This window comes from Alligator sinensis, unplaced genomic scaffold (assembly GCF_000455745.1).
Source record: "Alligator sinensis unplaced genomic scaffold, ASM45574v1 scaffold974_2, whole genome shotgun sequence".
Lineage (NCBI taxonomy): Eukaryota > Metazoa > Chordata > Crocodylia > Alligatoridae > Alligator > Alligator sinensis.
Genome location: NW_005842369.1, coordinates 373,246 through 394,237, shown reverse-complemented (window position 1 = coordinate 394,237; position 20,992 = coordinate 373,246). Strand labels below are relative to the sequence as shown.

General features: G+C 41.0%; 1 protein-coding gene across 7 annotated transcripts in view; it reads right to left on the bottom strand.

Moving 5' to 3' along the window:
- SPAG1 (sperm associated antigen 1) overlaps positions 1-20,992 on the bottom strand; it is a 72,437-nt gene that overhangs the window by 33,065 nt on the left and 18,380 nt on the right. For all 7 annotated transcript variants that reach the window (XR_324513.3, XM_006029268.3, XM_006029267.3 and 4 more), the window contains 5 exons: positions 17,804-17,909; positions 15,283-15,413; positions 13,220-13,326; positions 11,260-11,401; positions 153-587 (listed from right to left, as the gene is read on the bottom strand). Coding sequence is in view for 6 of the 7 variants with exons in the window: in XM_006029268.3 (XP_006029330.1) it covers positions 153-587; positions 11,260-11,401; positions 13,220-13,326; positions 15,283-15,413; positions 17,804-17,909 (921 nt within the window). In the remaining variant the exon portion in view is untranslated. The remainder of the gene's footprint in view (positions 1-152; positions 588-11,259; positions 11,402-13,219; positions 13,327-15,282; positions 15,414-17,803; positions 17,910-20,992) is intronic.

The following is a 20,992-nucleotide window of genomic DNA, read 5'->3' as shown; positions in this document are numbered from 1 at the left end:
TTCTTAACTTGACTTCATTATTCACTGCACTGGTATACACTGCCCATCAGCTCCTGCCAAGAGTATAGGGATACTCTGTGATGGCTAAATTGTGGGTCTTCAAGCAATTTTAAACAGACCATCTAGTCGTTTTATAAAGAAACATCACTTACCTAAATTGATGACATTATCAATTGCCTCTGAGTATTTCAACACAGCCTCTCCAAACTGTCCATTCTTAAATAACTCATTTCCTTCACTTTTTAGTTTTGCTGCAGTAGGAGGAAGCAAAGTAGAAATGCTTTTTCCAGAAGATGAAGACACTGTCTCACACGATCTGAGGTTCTCTTCCTTAACGTTACTGTTCCCACTCTTTTTTTTATCGTTGTTCAAATAGCCATTAACTTCAGCTTCTTGATCTGGTAAATGTTTAGGTGTCCTGTTTTCAGATGTGCCTTTTTTTGCTCCACTCCCAGTATGCTCCCTCTGATTCTGTGTCTCCTTATCATCTGACCTAGAGCCATCTCCTTTGCTGGTAAACTTTTTTTGTACGTTCCCCATTTCACTCTTCTCAGTTGCAATCTCTTCCTGCACTAGCACACCAGTTTCTACAAGGAAGTTAATCAGCTAGGTTAGAGTCTGCATCATCAGAAGAAACTATTGCCAAGGCAAAGGAGGGGTGTACTTGAACAGAGCACAGAACAAAATAGTTCAGGAGTATTTATTTATAGGGAGTCATCTGCCTCAGAAAACATTCACAGAAAAAATGACTATATAGTAAGAAATAGTCTACAGCAGGTAGTAAGACTGTATTACTATGAAATCTGTTGTCTCCTTGCTGATAAGCAACTTATCTCCCACCCCCTTTCTGAGGTGATGTAATGGTACAGAATTCACCTGGAAATTAACTCCTTAAATACCACATGTTAAATAAAAAGCTGATATATTGACATTGAACTTCCGATTCACTTTTTCCAGCCCTCAATAAAAATTATTAGAATTACAATTTAGAATTACATAAGTATCAAAATAATAGTTCTAGTGACAGTCTGGAGCAAATAGATAAAGCGTCCTACTTAATTATTTAACTCAATATTTTAATTTCTAATAGCCTAGCATTAGAGGAGCTAAGTAGCAATTTTAACAGAAAGCATCAGTTAATTGTACACACTAGGTATCTTGGCACCACTGATCTAGAGGCTAGGCTTTTTTTTTTTTTTTTACTTTTAAATGGCACAAACAAGTGATCTAGAAGGAACTTTACATATTCTTATTTCTTTCAGGATTGACTCCAACTGACTGAAACTTACTAATGTTTCCATAGCTTATATGACAACCTATAGTCTAGAATTCTCAAGTTGTTTCTGACTTTACATGTACAAAAAGATCGCTGAAATCAAACTAAGAGGAACAGGACATATCAAGACAGAGGGAAAAATCATTTTACTTGCAACTGACTCATACCTACAAGATTCTATGGAGGTTCATCCAATAGGGTGAAGGGCACAGTGGCACAACAGTTAAAGTGCCTTGTTGTGATTCCAGCAGTGTGAGGTCAAGCTTTGTTAGGGCTTGTGCCAAAGGCTGTCCCAGTCAACCCTGCTGCAAATGGGTACCTGGCCATTCAGGCTGGGGAGTCACAGGCATCTGGACATAGTGCTAACCACATAACTCCCTGTTTGCTGCTGGTTAAGGAACTGGAGTGGCTTAATCACTGTGACCCAATAGTCCTTTAGACTCAGGCACACTTTCACTTTCACAGTGAGAAGAAATTTTCAATTCTTGCAGTGACAAAAAAAAAAAAACACAGAAAAGGACTTGGTAAGAATCTAGGCATAAGTTGTATAGTGCAGCAGAAACAGACTGAGTAGATTTAGCGATAATTCCTTTTTCCTCACTCTAATGCAAGTTTCTTGTTCAGTGCTAAAAGAAAGTTAATTTTGCTTTCTGTGATTCCCTACTATTGTTACAACATCCAAAGAGGTCACTGGAACCAAGCAATCCACATATAAGAACTTGATAAGCACTCCAAATGCCACAGCAAGAGAAAAGCAAAAAAAGAAGGTAATTCATATCAGTTGTCCTTTGCACAATGTGGAAGAAAATACCAAATCCTGAGGGAAGAGAAAAAGCATTTGGAGTCACTTTGAGAAATATTATCCTTCAGAGAAATGTGTTAAGCTTTGAGACAGCCTAATTATTTAATGAAAACTTCTTTGAAATGAGCAACTAGTACTACTAAAACTATGCAACAATAGTCAAAAATCCACTTTTTAGGTTTTTCAGTATCTGTATTTAGGACTCAACACTGCATTTCCCTACTGATCTTAAAAAAATTATGGATACTCAAGCCCCTTGAAGTAATAGATTTTCCTTCCTTAAAGTAGCAGACTGTGCTTTATTTTAAATACAAGCAATGCAAATTAACTTTTCTTTGGATATATTAATAATTCAAAAGAAAAACTAACTGAAATTAATGCACAAGGTTATATTCAGGTAACAAGAGACAATAAACTAAACAAATATAAAATAGGATGCATTTTAACTTGCCAGTAAGTATCAGAAGAAAAACTCCTGGAATTTACAATTTCACCAACTTAAAAAAGGAAGGACTGGCATAACCTAAAAGCTAGTAAGTATTTTGAAACCTTTTTAAAGGTGACATCATTCTAAGAAAGGAAGGAGCAATTTAAAAATTAGTGTCCAGTGGCACAAGACTTTGGTTCCCACATGTGTGGTATATGGTAACAATGACAGAATGATACAGAATAGCCAAATATAAAAGGATCAGTTTAAATATAATAAAAGCTACTGGGTAACAGTTTGCCTGATATTATCTGCTCTATTACAGCTTAAGCCAATGCTAGGGATACCAGTGCACCTGCTGGACATACCAGTGCACCTGCTGGAACTGAACCTGTAAGTTTCTGGCTAGAGGGTCTTGCCCCTCTGCTCACGGTCAGAGCAATTGCCACTTTTGGGGTCAGGAAGGAATTTTAATCCATGGTCAGACTGGCATGGCCTTCTCCTCTGGCACAGGTGGGCCCTTTTCCTTGGATGTCTCAAGTATATTTTGACAACCCTTCCAGCAGAATGACACTGACTGCTGTTATCCTCCTGCTCTGCCTGTGGCAAGTTATGTTATGTGACCGGGTTGATTGTGTAATTCTAGTAATAGGTTAGACAAGGATTTGCTTGAGATGTTTGGATAGGGATGATCCTGCGCCTCAGGCAGGGGGGCTGGACTAGATGACATCCAGAGGTCCCTGCCACATACTACGTATATTATGCAATTAACTGGTTAATCATACAATAAATTTAGACTGGCCACACCTGCAAAGTAAGACCAGCCACAAGTGGAAAGTAATCATCATCACATAAAAATGTCTGTGCTGCTATAAAAAAAGCCAACCAGCTATAAAGATTGTGCTTGAAAATGTGTAACAACTTTATAGGTGGTTTCTATCCAGTTTTAATTTGAATGTATAGCAGGGTCCCCAGAGATCCCTTCCAGCCCTACTTTTCTAAGGCCAGGGCCACTTGAAAGAACTGATAATAATCTCCGCTGATTACTATTTAATAATATTTAATGTTATTTTCTGTACCCTAAATTGTCAATAAATATTCATTTTCATGTTATTTAGTACAGTCTGGATTTGACTTGTTCCATTGTAGAGAATTCACTAGATAAACTCTTAAAGAAATATTTTCTTTGACTGCTTAGGAGTAACCAAACAGAGGTCAAGTGACATTGTATGTGTGAAAGTCACAGGAAGAAAAAAAACTGAAGTCTTTTCTCCTAAACAGTGACAAGAAAGAGCTGTTGTTATTTAACATTTATATGAATCTATAACTGAATACTTTTCTTAGCTTCAAGAAATTAATTCTACAGTTAGTTTTAGAGTTAGATTTCATTATTTTAATTTTAAATGCTTTGAAATTATACAAGGCTATAATTAAAACTCAACAGAGACTAAAAGCCACAATTAGCTCGGGTCTCACTGTGGTAGATGTTACACAAAATCAGCAACAAATAACAGTGCCTGCATCAAAGAGTTTACAGTCTAAAAGACAAGACAAAAAAAGATGGATAGGATGAACAAAGAAGGTAACTAATATAACACATACCAAAGGGGACAAATTAGGGCTACCTGTCCCGATAACAAGATAGCATCATTAAATCTCTTTATCTTTGTAAATGGAATGAATGGTCTATTACTGCAATGCTCAAGGTTTTGGCCCTGCTGGCCAGACAAACAGCATGGGGCCAGTCCATGGGCTGGATTGGGCCCCCATGGTGCACCCTTCTGGCAGAAATTAGGCTCCAGGTTCCCCATGCTGCCCCCAGCCCCCTGGGATCAGGCTCTGGGGCTGGCTGCACCATCCTCACGGATCCATGGGGACCCTGTGGACCAGATGACACGGTGCTGGAAAGGGAGAAAGGGTCGCCTACAGACCAGGGATTGAGCACCCCAGTCTATTAGATTAGTCTACAATAGGAACAAAATCTTTCAGCACAGCAAAATTGTGAGAAGGATCTCACAAGATTCAAATTGGGAAGAGGGGAATTTGGACATGGTATAAGGTCATAAAGATAGGGGATGAAGAGGCACTGTAACGTTTAACAGGAGGCTGACACCCTTCTCAATTAGCTCAAAGACCTAGCAATCTCAGAATAATAAAAAGCAATCCTGGAAGGAAATGGAATAATCATCTTCAGAGAGTCAGAAAAAGGTACCAAAGTAGAACTTACAAGTTTCCTCTGTAGTTTTGATTGCCTCTGCAGAATTGGGCTAATTGTGCAGTGACAGATAACTACTAACAACCTTCAAATTGATAAGTTCACTAATGGAATGGTTATTTTCCTTCTTCAGAGGTAAAAAAAATTAGACTCCTAATGCTAGCACAACAAACAGAACTGATTCTTTGAGCAGCAGTAAGTTCTGGTCTCTACCTGCAGTCTTTTTACCTAAAAAACAGGAATTTCAAAACACAAATCCAGGACCTTTCTCTCATTATTTCCTGTGAAAAGCTTGAAGTATTCAGTCATATAGCACTGCCACTAATGCTAAAGAATTAACTGCAATGTCAAAGAAATTATTCACAACTCCAAAAGGGATTTTCCAGCTCAAAAGAGTAAGAAAATCTGAGGACAAGCAATAGAGTTTTATTTTGAGAACTTCACTTCCCAACATATTTAGAAAAATCAATAAACTCTATACATGGAGACAAATTCCATTAGTAATAGTAACCCATTCTTATTTTGGAAGTCCGCACCTAGCCAGTGGCAGGGAGCATACAACTCAGAGAAAAAAAAATCATACTTTGCTAATGTCAGCTGATCGCAGGTTATGTGATTCATCAAGGCAACTGAGTAAGTTCTCTCAGCTATTCAGTTCACCTTATGGCTCCTGACAATGACAAGACAAAATATAAATTGATGAAAGGTGAAAATGCAAACCTCCATAAAGGGAATTCATATCTGGAAAAGGTCCAGTTTTAAGTTAAGAATGGTACTTATCATATTTGAGAGAGGAACTTGATACACATTCTGTCACTTTCAGTAGTATCTTCTGCGCTAAGAAAACACTCGTGAAGCTGGCAACAAGAGAGCGAACTACCTGTAAAGCATTCTGAACAGCCAGTACTGCTGAATTTAAGACCATAGATGGAGCCAGGCTGGAAGCCAGACCAAAAAGGCTAAAAGGTAGCCAACCCAGCAAAAGTTGACAAGTGCTCATTCTTAAGGACTGCTAACAAGAACCATATAATTTCTTCTAATGCTGACATACTTCCAAAGATATTTTGGTTTTCTCACAATATTTCAGTGAAAGTTTATGATTGTATAAAATTGGCAGGATGGAGCCAAAAATCAGTCAGTCACAAGTTGTCAAAAAGGTCTCTTCCATAACAACATTTCTGATTCCTTAGAGTAAAGGAATGAGAGTAAACACGTGAACAAGAGGCTGGATCCAGCCTGCTGTGATGCTCTATCCAGCCAACCAGGCTGTTGGCAGACTAGGGAATCTGGGGGTATGGCTGCAGAGGGTGTTGCTTGCCACAAAATTCAGGGTCCCAAGGCCATATGGGCCCTTGGTGGGAGGAAAGCAAGTGAATGAAGGCTGTGCTGACTTACTGCCACTGCTCTGTGACCTGTGCTGGATCCACCTCACCACAGCTGCTGCCACACTGGCCCTGCTATAGCTGTCTGATGCTAGATCCGGCCTATGAGGAGCTCCACAGTCTGGATCTGGCACAGAGCATGGCTTGAATGTGAAACTTCTGCCTTAGAGCCCAAAGAATAAACCAATCAAAAACTGAACGTCTTCTTGTGGAACATCTATCCACAGGATACACTAAATAAAAGCCACACTGGTCTGTTAGAATTTCTTAAGTGTATATGAAGTATAGTTTTTAAGTAGAGGAGCACCGCTACATCGGTCCCATATTGGATAAGCACCAATATAAGGAAAATTGACTGCATCGGCAATCGGCTTTTTGGCTGATGTGGCCAATAATGCCACCAATCAATGCCCCACGCATGCATGCAGCTGCAATGCAGCATGCAGGCAGCCAAGAGAACAGTCTGCAAAGTGGAGAGCAACCAGGTCCGGCTGGTAAGTCTGTTGTAGGGGAGGGGTGTGTGGGGGGCAGATTGAGGCCCCAGCGGTGAGGGAGGAAGTGGGGTGGGGCAGGGGCTACACAGTCTAGGGGGGATGCGGAACGGAGCCACAGGTGGCTCATCTGGAGAGTACGGGGCAGGGGCAGCTCCTGCCACTATGCAAACCCCAGGAGGGCATGGGGGGCATGTGCTCCCAGATCTGCACGTGGGGCGAGGGTGTGCTGTGGCCACGGATGGCACTGGGCTCTTGGCGGCAGAGGGGCTGGGCTGGGCGTCGCCCAGGACGGGCGGTGGTGCTGGGATGGGGGCTATGGTGAATTTTGGGGTGGCTGCAGGCCCTCCCCCCCCATAATCTCCTCCCAGTGCCGCCACTGCCCACTCTGAGTGCAGCCTGGCCCAACACTGGGAAGAGCTCGGCACTGCCTTGGCCCCAGCCCACAGCAACAGCCCAACCTCACCCTATGCACAGATCTGGGGGCCTCCTATGCCCTCCCAGGGTGTATGCAGCAGCAGGAGCTGCCTCCCCATCTCTGCACCCCCCAGATGAGCCGCTCACAACTCCATCCTCTGCTCTGCTCCAGCTGTGCAGCACCTGCCCCAGCGCCACTCCCTCCCTCACTGTGGGGGCCTCAGTCTGCCCCCACACACCCCTTCCCTTCCCCCAGACTTCCCAGGTGGACACCGCTCTCCACGCTGCCCAGCTGCATATCAGAATTGGATCGGTATTGGCCAATATGGCTCATTAAAAATCAGCCACCAGTATCGCCTTGCCCAAAAATTCTCTATCGGTGTACCCCTATTTTTAAGCTAGACCTTATGTCACTTTTAGCAGATACAGTGCACCAAACAAGGTGATAAAAATCTGTTTTTATTTAGGTTAGCTTTTTTGGTTTAAATGTATATTTTAAAATATATGTTTAAAATTAAATCTGAAAATAGAATAACTACTATACAGACTGAAGCTTGCTTCAATCTATTAAAATAATTTAATAAATAATAACAGAAATGTTCTGGATAAATGAGTCTTTCACAATTTTAATAAGTTCAATGGTGGTGTTTTCTTAATGTATAAAACTGGGGGAAACATCTTAAATTTTTTAGAACAACTTGACCTTTATAAATACCTGACAATGTTATTTGCAATCTTTACATTAAGTAAACACCAGTAATATATTTTGTGATATGCAGGCACTTTCAAGTTTCTCTTGTGCAGGTAAATTTTTGCCTTATTTTTCTTCAAGCATGTGCAGGAAGAATAGGTTCTTCATTTGGGACAGTTCATTCAAATTTGAATTGAGAGTTGAAAGAACATGCAAGTGTTTTTCTTCCAATCTAACAGTAAAAAGAATCAAGCAGGAAAGGGCAGTATCTACTAAAATGAGAAACACGTAAGTTATCCGATCAGAATTTCAGAAGTTTCTACACCTGAAGATGTACATAGGCAACGAGACAGATTTTCAAATGTGTATCTAAAGGTTGGCATCTAACTCCCGTTGATTGAAAAAAATGTTGTAAATATCTGATAAAAGATTGAACTCCATATAGCTATCTTAGACATCCATTTTTCTTCTGCTCATGCGAGGACATTATTTCATTTTAATTTGCCTCCCATAAAATAACAAAACAACATATACAGCAGGTTTCCCATTATGAAACTCTTTAAAAAGGAAAGACTGGAAAGACTGCACTAAAACAAAATAATGTATTTGGGGCAGATATTTTATTCACAGAAACAAGGCAGACTACCTGGTTATTTAATTTTCCTTGGACTCATTAAATGCTTTATCGTACAAGAGACTGAGCTCTCCAACTCATCCAGCAGAACACTTAAGCATGTGCTTAATGTTAAGCATGAAAGTAGTTCTGTTGAAGTCAGCCAGACTGCTTATAATACTTAAGTGCTTTGCTGGGTTGGAGCCAGAATGCTCAGAACCTTGAAGGATTGGGCCCTGAAAACAGATACAACAGTAGACAGCAAAAACAGAACTAAATCACAACAGCAAACAATAAGAGAAAGAGGAAGATAAAGCAGGTATGTTCTACTTATCCCATGATTTTGCCTGCACTACTACAGACTTTCAATGAGGATTATATTGGGTCTTCAAATATTTGGTTGTTATCACTAAAAAAGCACTCGGCTCTAGAATTGACTTCTACCATCAGTTCAATAAAGCCCAAGCTTGCAGCAAGGTGCAAGACCCATTTCTTTGCCCAGGATGTCACTCTAGACAGCAGGCACAGACTTACAATTTTAACAAAATATTAAAGACTATCTTTTCCTTTAGTTTCTTTTAAACAACGTGTTGTTATACAGTCCAAGATACATTAAAGTACTTTAGAAATGTAGAAAACATATTATGATATAAGGCTGTGAAAAACAATTCTGGTATTATAATTGGGTTGCCTTTGCCAATCACAAGAAAATCCAGTGTTCCTAGATTAATGGAATTCCAAGATACTGAATTATCTATATTTTCTCTATACAAAGACATATATTTGTAAGCAGATCCATGATTTAAAAAAGGTAGGTGAAGAACCATGACCTGAGCTGCAGGGGTGGCTGCACTCTCCCACTCCCAGCCTCCCCTCTCCTACCCCCTTCCAAGATAGGGTAGATCATGACACAGGAGCAGCAGGCAGGAACTTTTTAAAAATCAGGTAAAAATTCCACTCCCACCTCCTAGTCTACGCTCCCCTTCTCTTAGCCTCTGTGTTTACAACACCTCTTCACCTCTCCCTTTCCCCTCTCTACTTACATTTCTGGGTGCAGGAAGGGGAAATCCAGCCACTCCTGACCTGCTTCAGGCACAGCCATGGGAAGGGGTTGTACAGAGAGTGGGGCTTGGCCAGGTTCCTGCTCTCTGCACCTGCTTCCAGGTTAGCAGGAAACGCATGCTAACCTGGAGGACTAGAGGGGGAATCTGCCTGCCACCACTACTGTCCCTAGCTAATCCCACTGTCCCAGGCAGCCTGGCCAGAGTAGGGCAGGAATGGCTATGGAGGTCCCCACCAACTCCAAGTCAGCTAGAGGCAGTGGCAGCAGCAGCAGGAGGAAAAGGGAAGGGGAAAGACAGAATTAAGATATTCAAAACAGTGAGCCACTGAGCATAACGAGGATGAAGGGGCCTACTAGACCAAGGGATGTGGGATTCTCACCTGATTTGGAGACTTAGAAAAAGTCCCTGCCTGCTGCTCCCATTGTGTGATCCAAAAGGGAGTTGCAACTGCACCACTTAAACCCTTCCAGATCTGCCTCTGCATATACTGTGTAAAATAATTTTATATAAAAAGCCAACCTTGCGCTTAGACTAGCGTGAAAATTAGCATTTGGTTTTCAAAAAGTTCTAAGTTTTAGCATTTGTTTTCTTCTTCCATTTGACAAAACTAAGATATTTCAAATATTTCATACAAAAAAATTAAACACACACACCAAAACTGCCGACATCCTACTAGTTAGGTCATTTACATGGAATGGAGAAACTCAGGTTCAAGACCCTGCTCCAAACCAACTTATTGGCTCCTCTTAGATAGTTTCTTGATGAATCAACACTTTTCAACAAGAAAAAATGTTCCATCAAAAAATTTCCCATCAATTGTAATTTGCAATTTTTTTTGTTCCTTTAAAATGCAGAAGGAATGACAGAAATGTGTTTTTTGGGGGGTAGGAGGGACCTTTTTTAAAATTTTTTTTTACATATTACTATTTTACATACTGTTTTGAATATCATATGCCCTATTTTCCTGGTTTTATCACATGACTTTTTGTGTGTCTCATTATTAATTCCTCACCTTAATTCAAGGGTCAGCATCACTATACTTTTAAAAAAAAATTCAAATTATCATTAGACACTGGTGTTAAATGAGAACTAGAAACAAATGTCTTTCCAGGAACCCTTTTTCTTCTCTGAGTGCTTCAAATTTCAGTTTGTTGTGATTTCATAATCTTACTAGGTCTTCAAATCACCAAAGACTACCAGTCACTAATGGAGAAAAGATCTGTATTTCTTGTATTGAAAGCAAGCAAAAGAGAACCTATTTCCCCAAAATCTGTTCAGGTCTTTTACATGCATAATAAAGAAGCAAAAAACAGAATGCAACACATCAAAACAAGCCCATTGTGGGTTGTTTTTGTTGGCTCTGGCAAGTTACTTCTAATCTCAAATTGTAATTTTTTGTAACAGTAGCCTTCCAGTACACTCTCATGTTGTCTTTTCTTGCCCACTGTCCCAGACACTTGATACAAGCCCATATTAATTGGTACAGTACAGTTAGTATTCTGGATTTAGCTGTTTGTATTCAATATATTTTAGATCACTTGCTAATGCACTGACTGAGGGACCTTTGAACAGTCACTACTTAACTATCTAGCTTATGTGCTAACTGATGGAGGGTGAATAACACAGGAAAGCTCTTCCAATACCAAGAGGAGTATCACTTCGGCACAATTTTCCAAAGGACTCTTCGACTAGACTCTAAAGGACTCCAATTTCTCCCTGACAGATGTGACTCAGTTTCATATTTATAAGCAGTGGACTCAGTTCCACAGTTTTTAGGCAAAATTTTTAGGAAGCAAAAATGATTTTTCCTAAATAAAGACTGCAGAATTAAGGCCTCGCATCTTTCACAAATAACAATTACACAGACAAACATTACATTACTTTTATCTCCACTGCCTCTTTCACGTTCTTCTTCCCCATCTGAGTTCTCTATATCCTGAATAAGTATTCTTTGTCGTTTAGTATGAGTCTTGGATACAGGCTTTATATCTTTAAGTTTCTGTTCCATTTCCAACAGATTTTTCTGCAGAAAAACAATAATAGCAACATTAGAAGTGTTCTTTTGAAGACAGCATTTGGATAGTACCTTCTATTCTCAAGTAAATATTGTTATGTTATAAACAAGAAATTAGACAGAGAAAGGTTAAGTATTTCTTCAAGATATTAGTGCAAGTATCCGAACTTGGATTAGAAATAGGGTTTTTGGTTCCTAGTCCTGTCTTAAATTCACTAGAAGCCAAAGCGTATAGAATATAAATACCATATATATGTGTGCCATTTGTAAATGAGTTATTTGGGATACTGATTGTATGTTTCTGTGTGTGCAGACAATACAGTTGTGACAATAAGAATTAACTAGAATGGCCTGTTTAAGAGAGAGTAACAGATTCAAGGTTTACAGACACTAAACTATTTTCTGGAACTTTGGGAGAGAACTCAAAATAATTTAACCAAAATCCACACTAGAAAAAGCCCATTGTTTGATAAGAATATTTTTTTCTTTTCACATATTTTAACTGTCACAGCTAGGGAAACATAAAAAAAAGAAAAATAATTTCTTGCAGACTGGTAAAGTGATGTGAAAACTGATACAAGTTCTGTAAAAAAGAGCAAGATACTTCAAAAGCTACAATTCCTTTCATTCATGTCAGAAGGTATGCCTGGGTCTGCAAGAATGTGCTGCTTTTGGTCTTACTGCTCTAATCAGAAAGGTGTGCATTCATGTTAAAGGGCAACAAAAGTTGTAGGACTGTAATCATTTTTGCCTGAAAAAAAACAACCCCACTGGGCAGAATTCTATTTCACCTAGTGACCAAAGTGCAGCTTGGAACAACCTCCAAGTTATCCAACTAAAGTGTAGGTGTGACTCTTTAACATCCTCTTGGCAGAGCCTCCTTTATAGCCAATGTGACATGGATGCACAAATCATTTATTCATTTTTAAAATATATAGTTTATGTTGGTAGGTTTACAAATGTTTTAACTGGGATCTTTGAAGTTTTATACCTGTGCATTTGACATTATCAACAGGCAGTAGTTGAGCCCTCAAAGTAAAGTAAATTAGCTTGTTCAGAAAAGTGAGGCCACTCAGACTGGGAGTTGAAACCACAAACCCTAGTTATACATTGAAGTTCTATATATAATGCATGGGAAGAGTTAGGTGCCAAGGAATGGGGTTCATAACAACCAGCACAGGGTAGGGATGCCTAAGCCAGGGGTTTTCAACCTTTTTTAAATGGCCACAAACTCCTGGAAGACCGTTTCAGGCTCAACATTAGGAAAAACTTCTTCACAGTTAGGAGGTCCAGACTGTGGAATAAGCTCCCTCCAGCAGTGGTGCAATCGCCTACCCTGGAAATCTTCAAGAGGAGACTGGGCGGTCACCTGGCTGGGGTCACCTGACCCCAGTTGTTTTTCCTGCCTAGTGGAAGGGGCTGGACCTGATGATCTTCCAAGGTCCCTTCCAGCCCCTTACAATCTATGAATGTATGAATCTATGAAGTGTACCCTCAGCAGCCAGACGCAGAGCTAGGGGGAAGGGAGAGGGGGGCACGGCCGGATACACAGTGGCGGCAGTGCAGCATGGTGAGTGGCAGTGGTGGCCACTGCATATGAGCTTCCTCCCTGATCTAGCCAGGCAGGTGGTGCCTGTCTGGCCCGCAGAGGGGCGCCACTACCCCGCTGCCCTGACCCTGGAAGGTGGTGGCACAGGGTAGTGGGTGGTGGCACTCCATCCTGGCCCGCCCACACATACCCCCTTGGGCCTTCCCAAGTACCCCCGGGGGTATGTGTACCCCCAGTTGACAATGCTTGTTCTAGAAATACCAAGTGATATTCTTTACCTTGGCTACTGCATTTTCTGGTTCAACGTATAATACTTCGGTCAAATCCTCTATAGCTGCCTGGTAATTCTGTAGATGTTTGTTTGCAGTGGCATGGCGCATAAGAGCTACAAATTAACAAAGAACATATTTATATTGCATTGTTCTAAATTGTGTCAAACAACAATTTATATTTACCATATTTACTGATATGTGAGACGAGGTCCTCCCTCAGTCAACGAGGGGAAAAGCCCCTCTTACTTATTTGCATGCAAAGAAACCACATTAAATACACTAACTATCTTTGAACTACTGCTAAAAGCATCATGTGCTCAGTAACAGAAACTAACTTTGAAGTTGATCAAAAGCAGCCAACACTGAGCATAATTATAAAGTACATGGCTCTCCACAAACATAGGTTAGCACACCCCATCTGAATAAAATATGTGGCAGAGCCCATTGAGTGCAGTCCCCCTCAGCACTGACTCTTGTTCAAGTCATGGTGAGCCACTATATTGCACATGTTTCAACTTCTTCACTCCCACAGTTGATCTGCACCTTTCTTTCCCATTTCCAATTATTCCGGTTTCTTCACCAGCCTTAAATGTCTGGCAAACATCACCAAATGGGGTCCCAAGCAATTTACCCCAAATCCCTCCATTTTCCCCCACCCAGCCTGTCTCGTATAATTAGTGTGGCTCTGCCCTCCATGAGGTTGCAGTATGCCTCATCTGCATATACATTTTTGAAGGATTCCAGGATTCATGACAAGAACACCTGGGTTCCAATCATGACAGGTAGGCTGATCAGTACATGGATCCTTTGTGGGGATGGTATCTGGAGTACAGACACATGCTGAGCTGTGGGGTCACCATGGCTTGAAATGCTGTTGGACTTTTTTGGGACCCAGCCCAATAAGATATATGGTAAATCATGACCCTTTTTGGTTTGGATTAATATAATGCATAATCTGTATTATATATAAGGAAGTACTAACATGCCGCTTAAAAGTATGTTTAAAGAGTACCTGTGGTAAAACTTGCAGCTTTTTCAAAAAGTTAAAATGCACTATTTCTGGGTGAACTAAGGCTATAGGTGCTATATGCAAATTGCTACAGCTATGTTTATTTCAAGGTCAATTTTTTCAAATGTATACCTCACTTTCATGTGCTCAGGGAGAGCAGGGTCTGACAGTAAGGAGGTAGGAAAGGGCTGCAGAGGGAAGAAGCTGGGGGGAGGGGGCCAGGCAAAGGGGCTACCTGACCCCCCAGATTTATTTTCCTTACTGTAGCAGTGGGAGGTTGAAAAAAATCAAGACAAACCTCCAATAATTAGATTCTATACCTGGAAAATTGTATCAAATGTATCAATTTTCCATATACAGAATCTAATGGGGGGGGTCTAATAATCAGGGTTGGCTTATATTTGAGTAAATATGGTAACATAATTTACAATGTAAATATAAAATAATTCTGTATTAAATAAAAGCGTACATCTACTTTACAATAACCCTGCGTCAATCGTTAACCGATTTTCTACTTTTTTCTGATAACATAATTTGACATGACATTCTATTGTTATATGGTAATACATGAAATATTACAATTTTAATATTTTCCCAATATTTACTCTTTTGTACTAGACTCTTGTAGTCCAAGTTTAGTTAACTGGGTTTCAAATACTTAGCTTAGTAAGAAAGTACAATACCAACATCTTTCACTGCAGTTTAATTTAGCTGTTAGAACTGCTAAAAGAAATGCCTCTCTATGAGTATTAAGAAACCATGCACTACGAGGCTGTTAAAAATCATTCTGAATGAATGATCTGGCTGCATGCTTCCACCTTCTTGTAGCCTCACCCAGTTTCAGAAAAATCAACCAGCACAGGAGCAAAACCTGAACAAATCTCAAAACTACCATTAAGAAATTAAGTGCAGGGGGAGTTAGTCTTCCACAGTTGGGATCTGACCTAGTGATCATGGAAGTCAATAGAAAGATCTCCCTTTGGCTTCAATGGATGCTCAACTAGCATTCTCTTTTGTTAAAAACAAAACTATCCTTAGAAAAGTTTACATTTAATTTTACCTTTTAGGTTGCCAGGCTCCATATCTAATACTTTCTCACAATCCTGCAAAGCACTGTGCCAGTCCTTAAGTTTGATTTCTGCTTGAGCTTTGTTGTTATATGCAGCTGCAGTTGGCAATACTGATATACTCCTACAAAAGAAAGGATATTGGACATAGTGAGTTGTCTGCTAGCAAGAAAACAAGAGTACGTCAGAATTCAGTGAACTCAGTTTTGAACTGTAAATATTTTCAGTTTTATATAAACATTTATTGTATACAATTTAAATTCAGTAAGCTGGTATTGTTACAATTAGAAATCTGTAAAAAAGGAAGTGAAAAGAGATTTTAAAATCATGCCAACATAGGGGCACAGTTTTACAACAAGCTTTGTGCAAAAAAGTTTTGAAGCTCTTAGTCGCTCATTAAACCTTCCTTATGAACTAAAACACTTAAATAAAAACTACTGTCTACTTTCAATTTGGACTAGGAAGATAAGACAGACAGTACATAGGAAAAAAAAATTCAAGTTTAATATAAAATAATCTGGTTACAGTGTACTTATTCCATATAGCTATACACTAAATATGATTGTAACCCCTTTAAAATGCTGTAAGCACAGTTTATCATGTATCTTATTTAAATCTTATAACTTTTTAAAGTTAAGAAAATAGGAATTACCATACAGAACTAAACTAGAACCCAGCTAGCACTAGCAGGGTATATGGTCTCTGACAGTGCCCAATACCAAATGTTTTAGGAGAAGGTGCAAATAAGGAATAACTTGTCTACAGGAAGTTTCTTCCTACAGAAGAGCTTACAAGCCTGGACAGACAAAGTATTTAAACTGGCATTACACCATTGTAATTTAATTGGCATTACACTGTTGTAAAAAAAACAAAAACAAAATTGGGAAGATGGCAAAAACCCTAAAACCCTGCTCTACTTTCTCCCCCCCAAAGAGTTACCAGTAGAAAATCTGTCCCAAAATACATTAAACCAGTTTCATTGTCTAGCCACATCCATCCTGGTATAGTGATTTGCTAAGCTATTTAATTTCTTATTACCTATTGATTTAGGCAGAGTGGGTATCTTTACACGTGCTCCAGGGCCGTGGGAGGGAGGGAACCAGAATCACAATGTAGCTTCTGGGCAAACCAAGGAATACCTGATATGATTTTTGCTGTTTAGCAAAGTCAGAAGAAATGTCAAAAACAAAATCTCAACCTCTACATACCCTTCAAAGATTTGGCAGGAACCTTAGGTATAGTGAGCTGCAATTCTAGTTTGGATCTTATGGAAAGACTCGGCTGGCCAAGAAAGTTTCTTCTGATCTTGAGACGGCTCCATGGTAATACATGTGGTAAAGACCAACAATATCTATCTGACCCCTTCCCCTTGATGAACAGTATCACACAAGTATGCATCTCTGAGCCAATCCTGTTCACACTGTTCTAAGTAGCAATGCTAGAAAAGATAACTGTTATATTCAGGTAGGCACTAAGATTCACTTACTAGAGAGCTGCTTAAACTCCCAACTGTATGCTGGCTCCAAGGTTACCAGACCACACAGGATCTCTGGCAATTGTACTGGTGGCCACTCTGTGGAAGAATTTCCACTCTTGGTAAAGTATTTTGCAGCATCTGCAATCAGCTTTGGACTAATTTTCAGTTTAAGGAAGACTGACATTATGCATCAGCCATCCCATAGAAGAGAACATAACATCCCTTTTACCTCCAATGGAAGAACTAAACTTCCAGTTCATTCATGAGTTCATTTATTTTGGAACTGTTTTGACCAATCATGCCAGCATTGATGGGTAGGTAGTCTCTCACATTAAAAAAGCTAGCATGGTCTCTGGCCCGCTTACAAAGCAAGTGTGAATCTACTGTGGAATCAAGCCTTCTTCCAAATTCAAGTTATACAAAGCTGTCATGCTTACCACCCCACACTGTGAAAGATGTGGACATTGTACAAAAGATGCATTGATCAATCAATTGGAGAAGTTCCAACAGATGCTCTTTCACATCTTTATTCTTAATAAACTGGTGAAATAAACTGACCAAGAACAAAAGTCCTGCAGCATGCTGGTTGGATGGTCACAGAGAATTTAACAACAACAACTGGGACAGACAATGCATGAATTCACAAGCAGCCACTTTATGGTGAACTGAAGTGTGGGAAGCAGCAGCACGGTGGTCCAAGAAAGTACTTCATGGGCATACTAAAGGCTTGCTTAATTGATCATAAACAACCAGGTAACTCTTTTAACCTGTTAATTGTAAATAGGCAGCAGTGTAGCATCAAGATAAGAGAAGGTATAAATCTTTCTGAACAGCAGCAGAAGACCAGCTGATGTGAGAAGCACTACAAATTTCATGACAAAAACACACACATTATGCATAGACCTGGACAGTCATCTGTATACTCACCATGCTTGACTCAGCCACCAACAGACACCACAGCATTATTATCCTCAGCTAAGAGGGACTCACTGTAGAACTATGAATTTTAACAATATTTAACAACATCTTTAACTCACCGATCATAATATGTCACTGCTTCTTTGTAGTCCCCAGTGGCAAAAGCTTCATTACCTTTTTCTTTTTCACGATTCGCAATAAAGAATTTCTCACTCTCAGACATACCTAGAAAACAGCATTTATATATGATAACACCTAATATTTAAAGATGCAAAATAAGAAATTTTACATAAAAACTATCATTATAATTTGTACATCTTTTTTAAAATGGACATGGAATATGGTACTTTTCAAGATTCTTCTGTATGTAAAATGTGCACTAAAAATATTAGGATAAGCAGAATGTCCAGCTCAAGAGATTTGGTCTGCTTTAGAAATGTAATACTTGAAATATATGCAACACTTTACAGCATTTGGAATAGGTATTAAGGTTCTCTCCCCAACAAATATGCCACATATACCTCTTTGTTTACATCAATGTTGAGATATATGGCCGCTCAATACAGTGTAATGTCAATAATACATTACAGTACAACTAACGCCAACAAGTGCATCACCCTAGACTTTGCTTTCAATTTTATATCTGTCTTTTAAAAGTGCAGACAGAGTTGATAACACTGTATTGTTTGAACATCACGCTTCTTGATTTCACTTATCCATTTAATTTATAATTCATAATATTTCCTTCAAACAAAATTATATACGCCTTCCCTTCCTTCCCCATGGCATCCATTGCTTTCTTCACTGCAAACACCTATGGGAAAAGCAAACCAAACAGCAGCATGGTATATGTTCAAGTGGAGACATGGTTTTATCACATGGTTCCCTGTACCCAAGACCTATGCTGTGCTGGTTAGCAAATTACAGGAGAAATAAGACAGTTTTACATGACACAGATAGCTGTGTTTCTTTTAGACATTTAATTTAATCTGTTGCCATTGTGTTCGAAGTTGAAATTAATTTTTCTGTTCATAATACTATACCCAGTATTACAATGGTGTAAAATCACATTTGTTAAACCAGAATGAATGCACACCGGAAATCTATCAAAGACAGAAATACCCAATTACTGGTGGGGGCAAATTTCTCACAGGAGGGCCACTCTCTCCAATCTCTCAGTCCTGATCCTCAAGGGAAACTTACACAACACTTCCCAGAGACGAGCCTATGAGCTCCATTTCATCAACCTCCTGGATACTAGAGATCATGGACGAAATAAAGACATTGGATTTTTGACACATTATAATCTGCCTGGCAACTGACTCCCCAGCCCAGCCTCTGGCTTCTTTACTTTTCATTCCATCCAGGAAGAGCACACCCCAACTGCTGAAACTTCCTTAGCCTGATGAAGGGTTTTTGAACCCGAAAGCTTGCTTAATAACTATTCTCCAACTATTCGGGTTGGTCTAATAAAAAATATCAAATTCACCCAAGGAACCTTGTCTGTCTATTTGTTAAACTGAAATTTATTATACTGAAGCACAACAACACAGTTTTATACAGGAAATGGGATGACTTTTTGTGCCTTTTCATTATACAGTAAAATCTCTGTTATCTGGTACTTCACCATCTGGAATACCTTATTAATCGGAATTTCGGCACTGCACCACACACGGCGCCACACCACACCGCTTTACCTCCCGCTGCACTACTGAAAGCGGTGGGACGCACACAGCGCCGTGCCATGCCACTTTGCCTTCTGCTGCATGAGGGGCAGGAGAGAAGCTTGCACGCAGCGGCTGCCACCACTCTGCACACAGCCGCCTCACCCCGCGCCCACTCCACATCCAGCTGGAAACCCTGTGCCTTAGGTAACCAGCATTTTTAGCTTACCGGCACCCCCCATTCCCCACTCATGCCAGATAACAGGGATTTTACTGTACTACAATTTTCATTCCCGTGACATTTATTATATTGATATTTCACTGGACAGGTTTCCCTCAATTTATGCGGGTTTGATTTATGCGAATTTGCTCTTATGCGATGACACTTTTTATACCTGAAATTCGTTAAACGTGGGGTAAATTCACTGTTATGCGATTGGCACAGGCGCGCTCTCCCCTCCCCCAAGCAGGTAAATCTGTGAGTTTGTGAGGTGAAGGGAAAGGGCTGTAAGCTGAGGGGAGGGGTAAGGGCAGGGGAAAGGGCCATGGGGCTGGGACTCCACTCTCCACAGCCCCTGCTGCAGCTGCTCTGGGAGCGGCCGATTCCAGCCATTTGCAGCCGCTGGGCTGTGCCATGCCCTAAACCCTCCACAGCTCCGCTTCCCTTGAGGGACTGGGCCCCGAGCCTCCTGGCACGCCGTAGTCCAGTGGCTACAAGCAGGCGGTGTCTGCCACTCCCAGGGCTGCAGCAGGGGCAGGCAGCTGCCTGCAGCAAGACAAGAGCAGACTGGGGCCAGCGGCAGCACCAGGCTCTTCCCAGCGCTTGGGGTAGGCTGCAGTGATGGGAGGGGGGCTGCTGCCACCCCAAAATTCACCGTAGCTCCCCACAAACTGCCCTCCCATCACTGTTGCCGAGCGCTGGGAAGAACCTGGTGCCACCACCAGCCCCAGCCTGCTCTCGTCCTACTGCAGGCTGCTGCCCACCCCTGCTGCAGCCATGGGAGTGGCAGACACTACCTGCTTGCAGCCGCTGGGCTGCACCATGCCGGGAGGTTTGGGGCACGGTGCAACCCAGTGGCTGCAGGCAGCTGGCATCAGCCGCTCGCCGGGCTGCTACAGCAGGGGCTGTGGTGAGTGGGGAGAAGCAGAGCAGTGGTGCAAGTGGGGAGAAGTGGGCTGAGTGGAGCTACCGCCCACCCCAAGTACCGCAAAGCGCCCTGTGATGCCCATGCTGCAACCCCGGGAGCGGCAGATGCCACCTGCTTGCAGCAACTGGGCTACGTCCCGCCCCTTCCCTAGTCCCAGCCTTAATCCCTCCCTCACCACTGTGGGAACACATCCCTATCTGTTTCGTTATAAATTGGGTTCACTTTATGCGAATTCAATTTTTGCACTGTTCCCTGGGAAAGCATCTACCACATAAATCAAGGGAAACCCATAGTAAGCTTTCTCTGTGTATATGAATGGCATCTATATACATAAGGGCTTAGTCTGTCTGTCTGTTTGTAATGTTCTTGTGGGGGGTGGCTCCTGGAGAGGCATGGCTCCAGCCATTGCTGCATGCGGGGTGAATTGCCCATCAAGAATGACAGTGGGGACAGAGTACTGCCATGACAGCAGGTACAGAGAAAGTGGGGGGAGGAG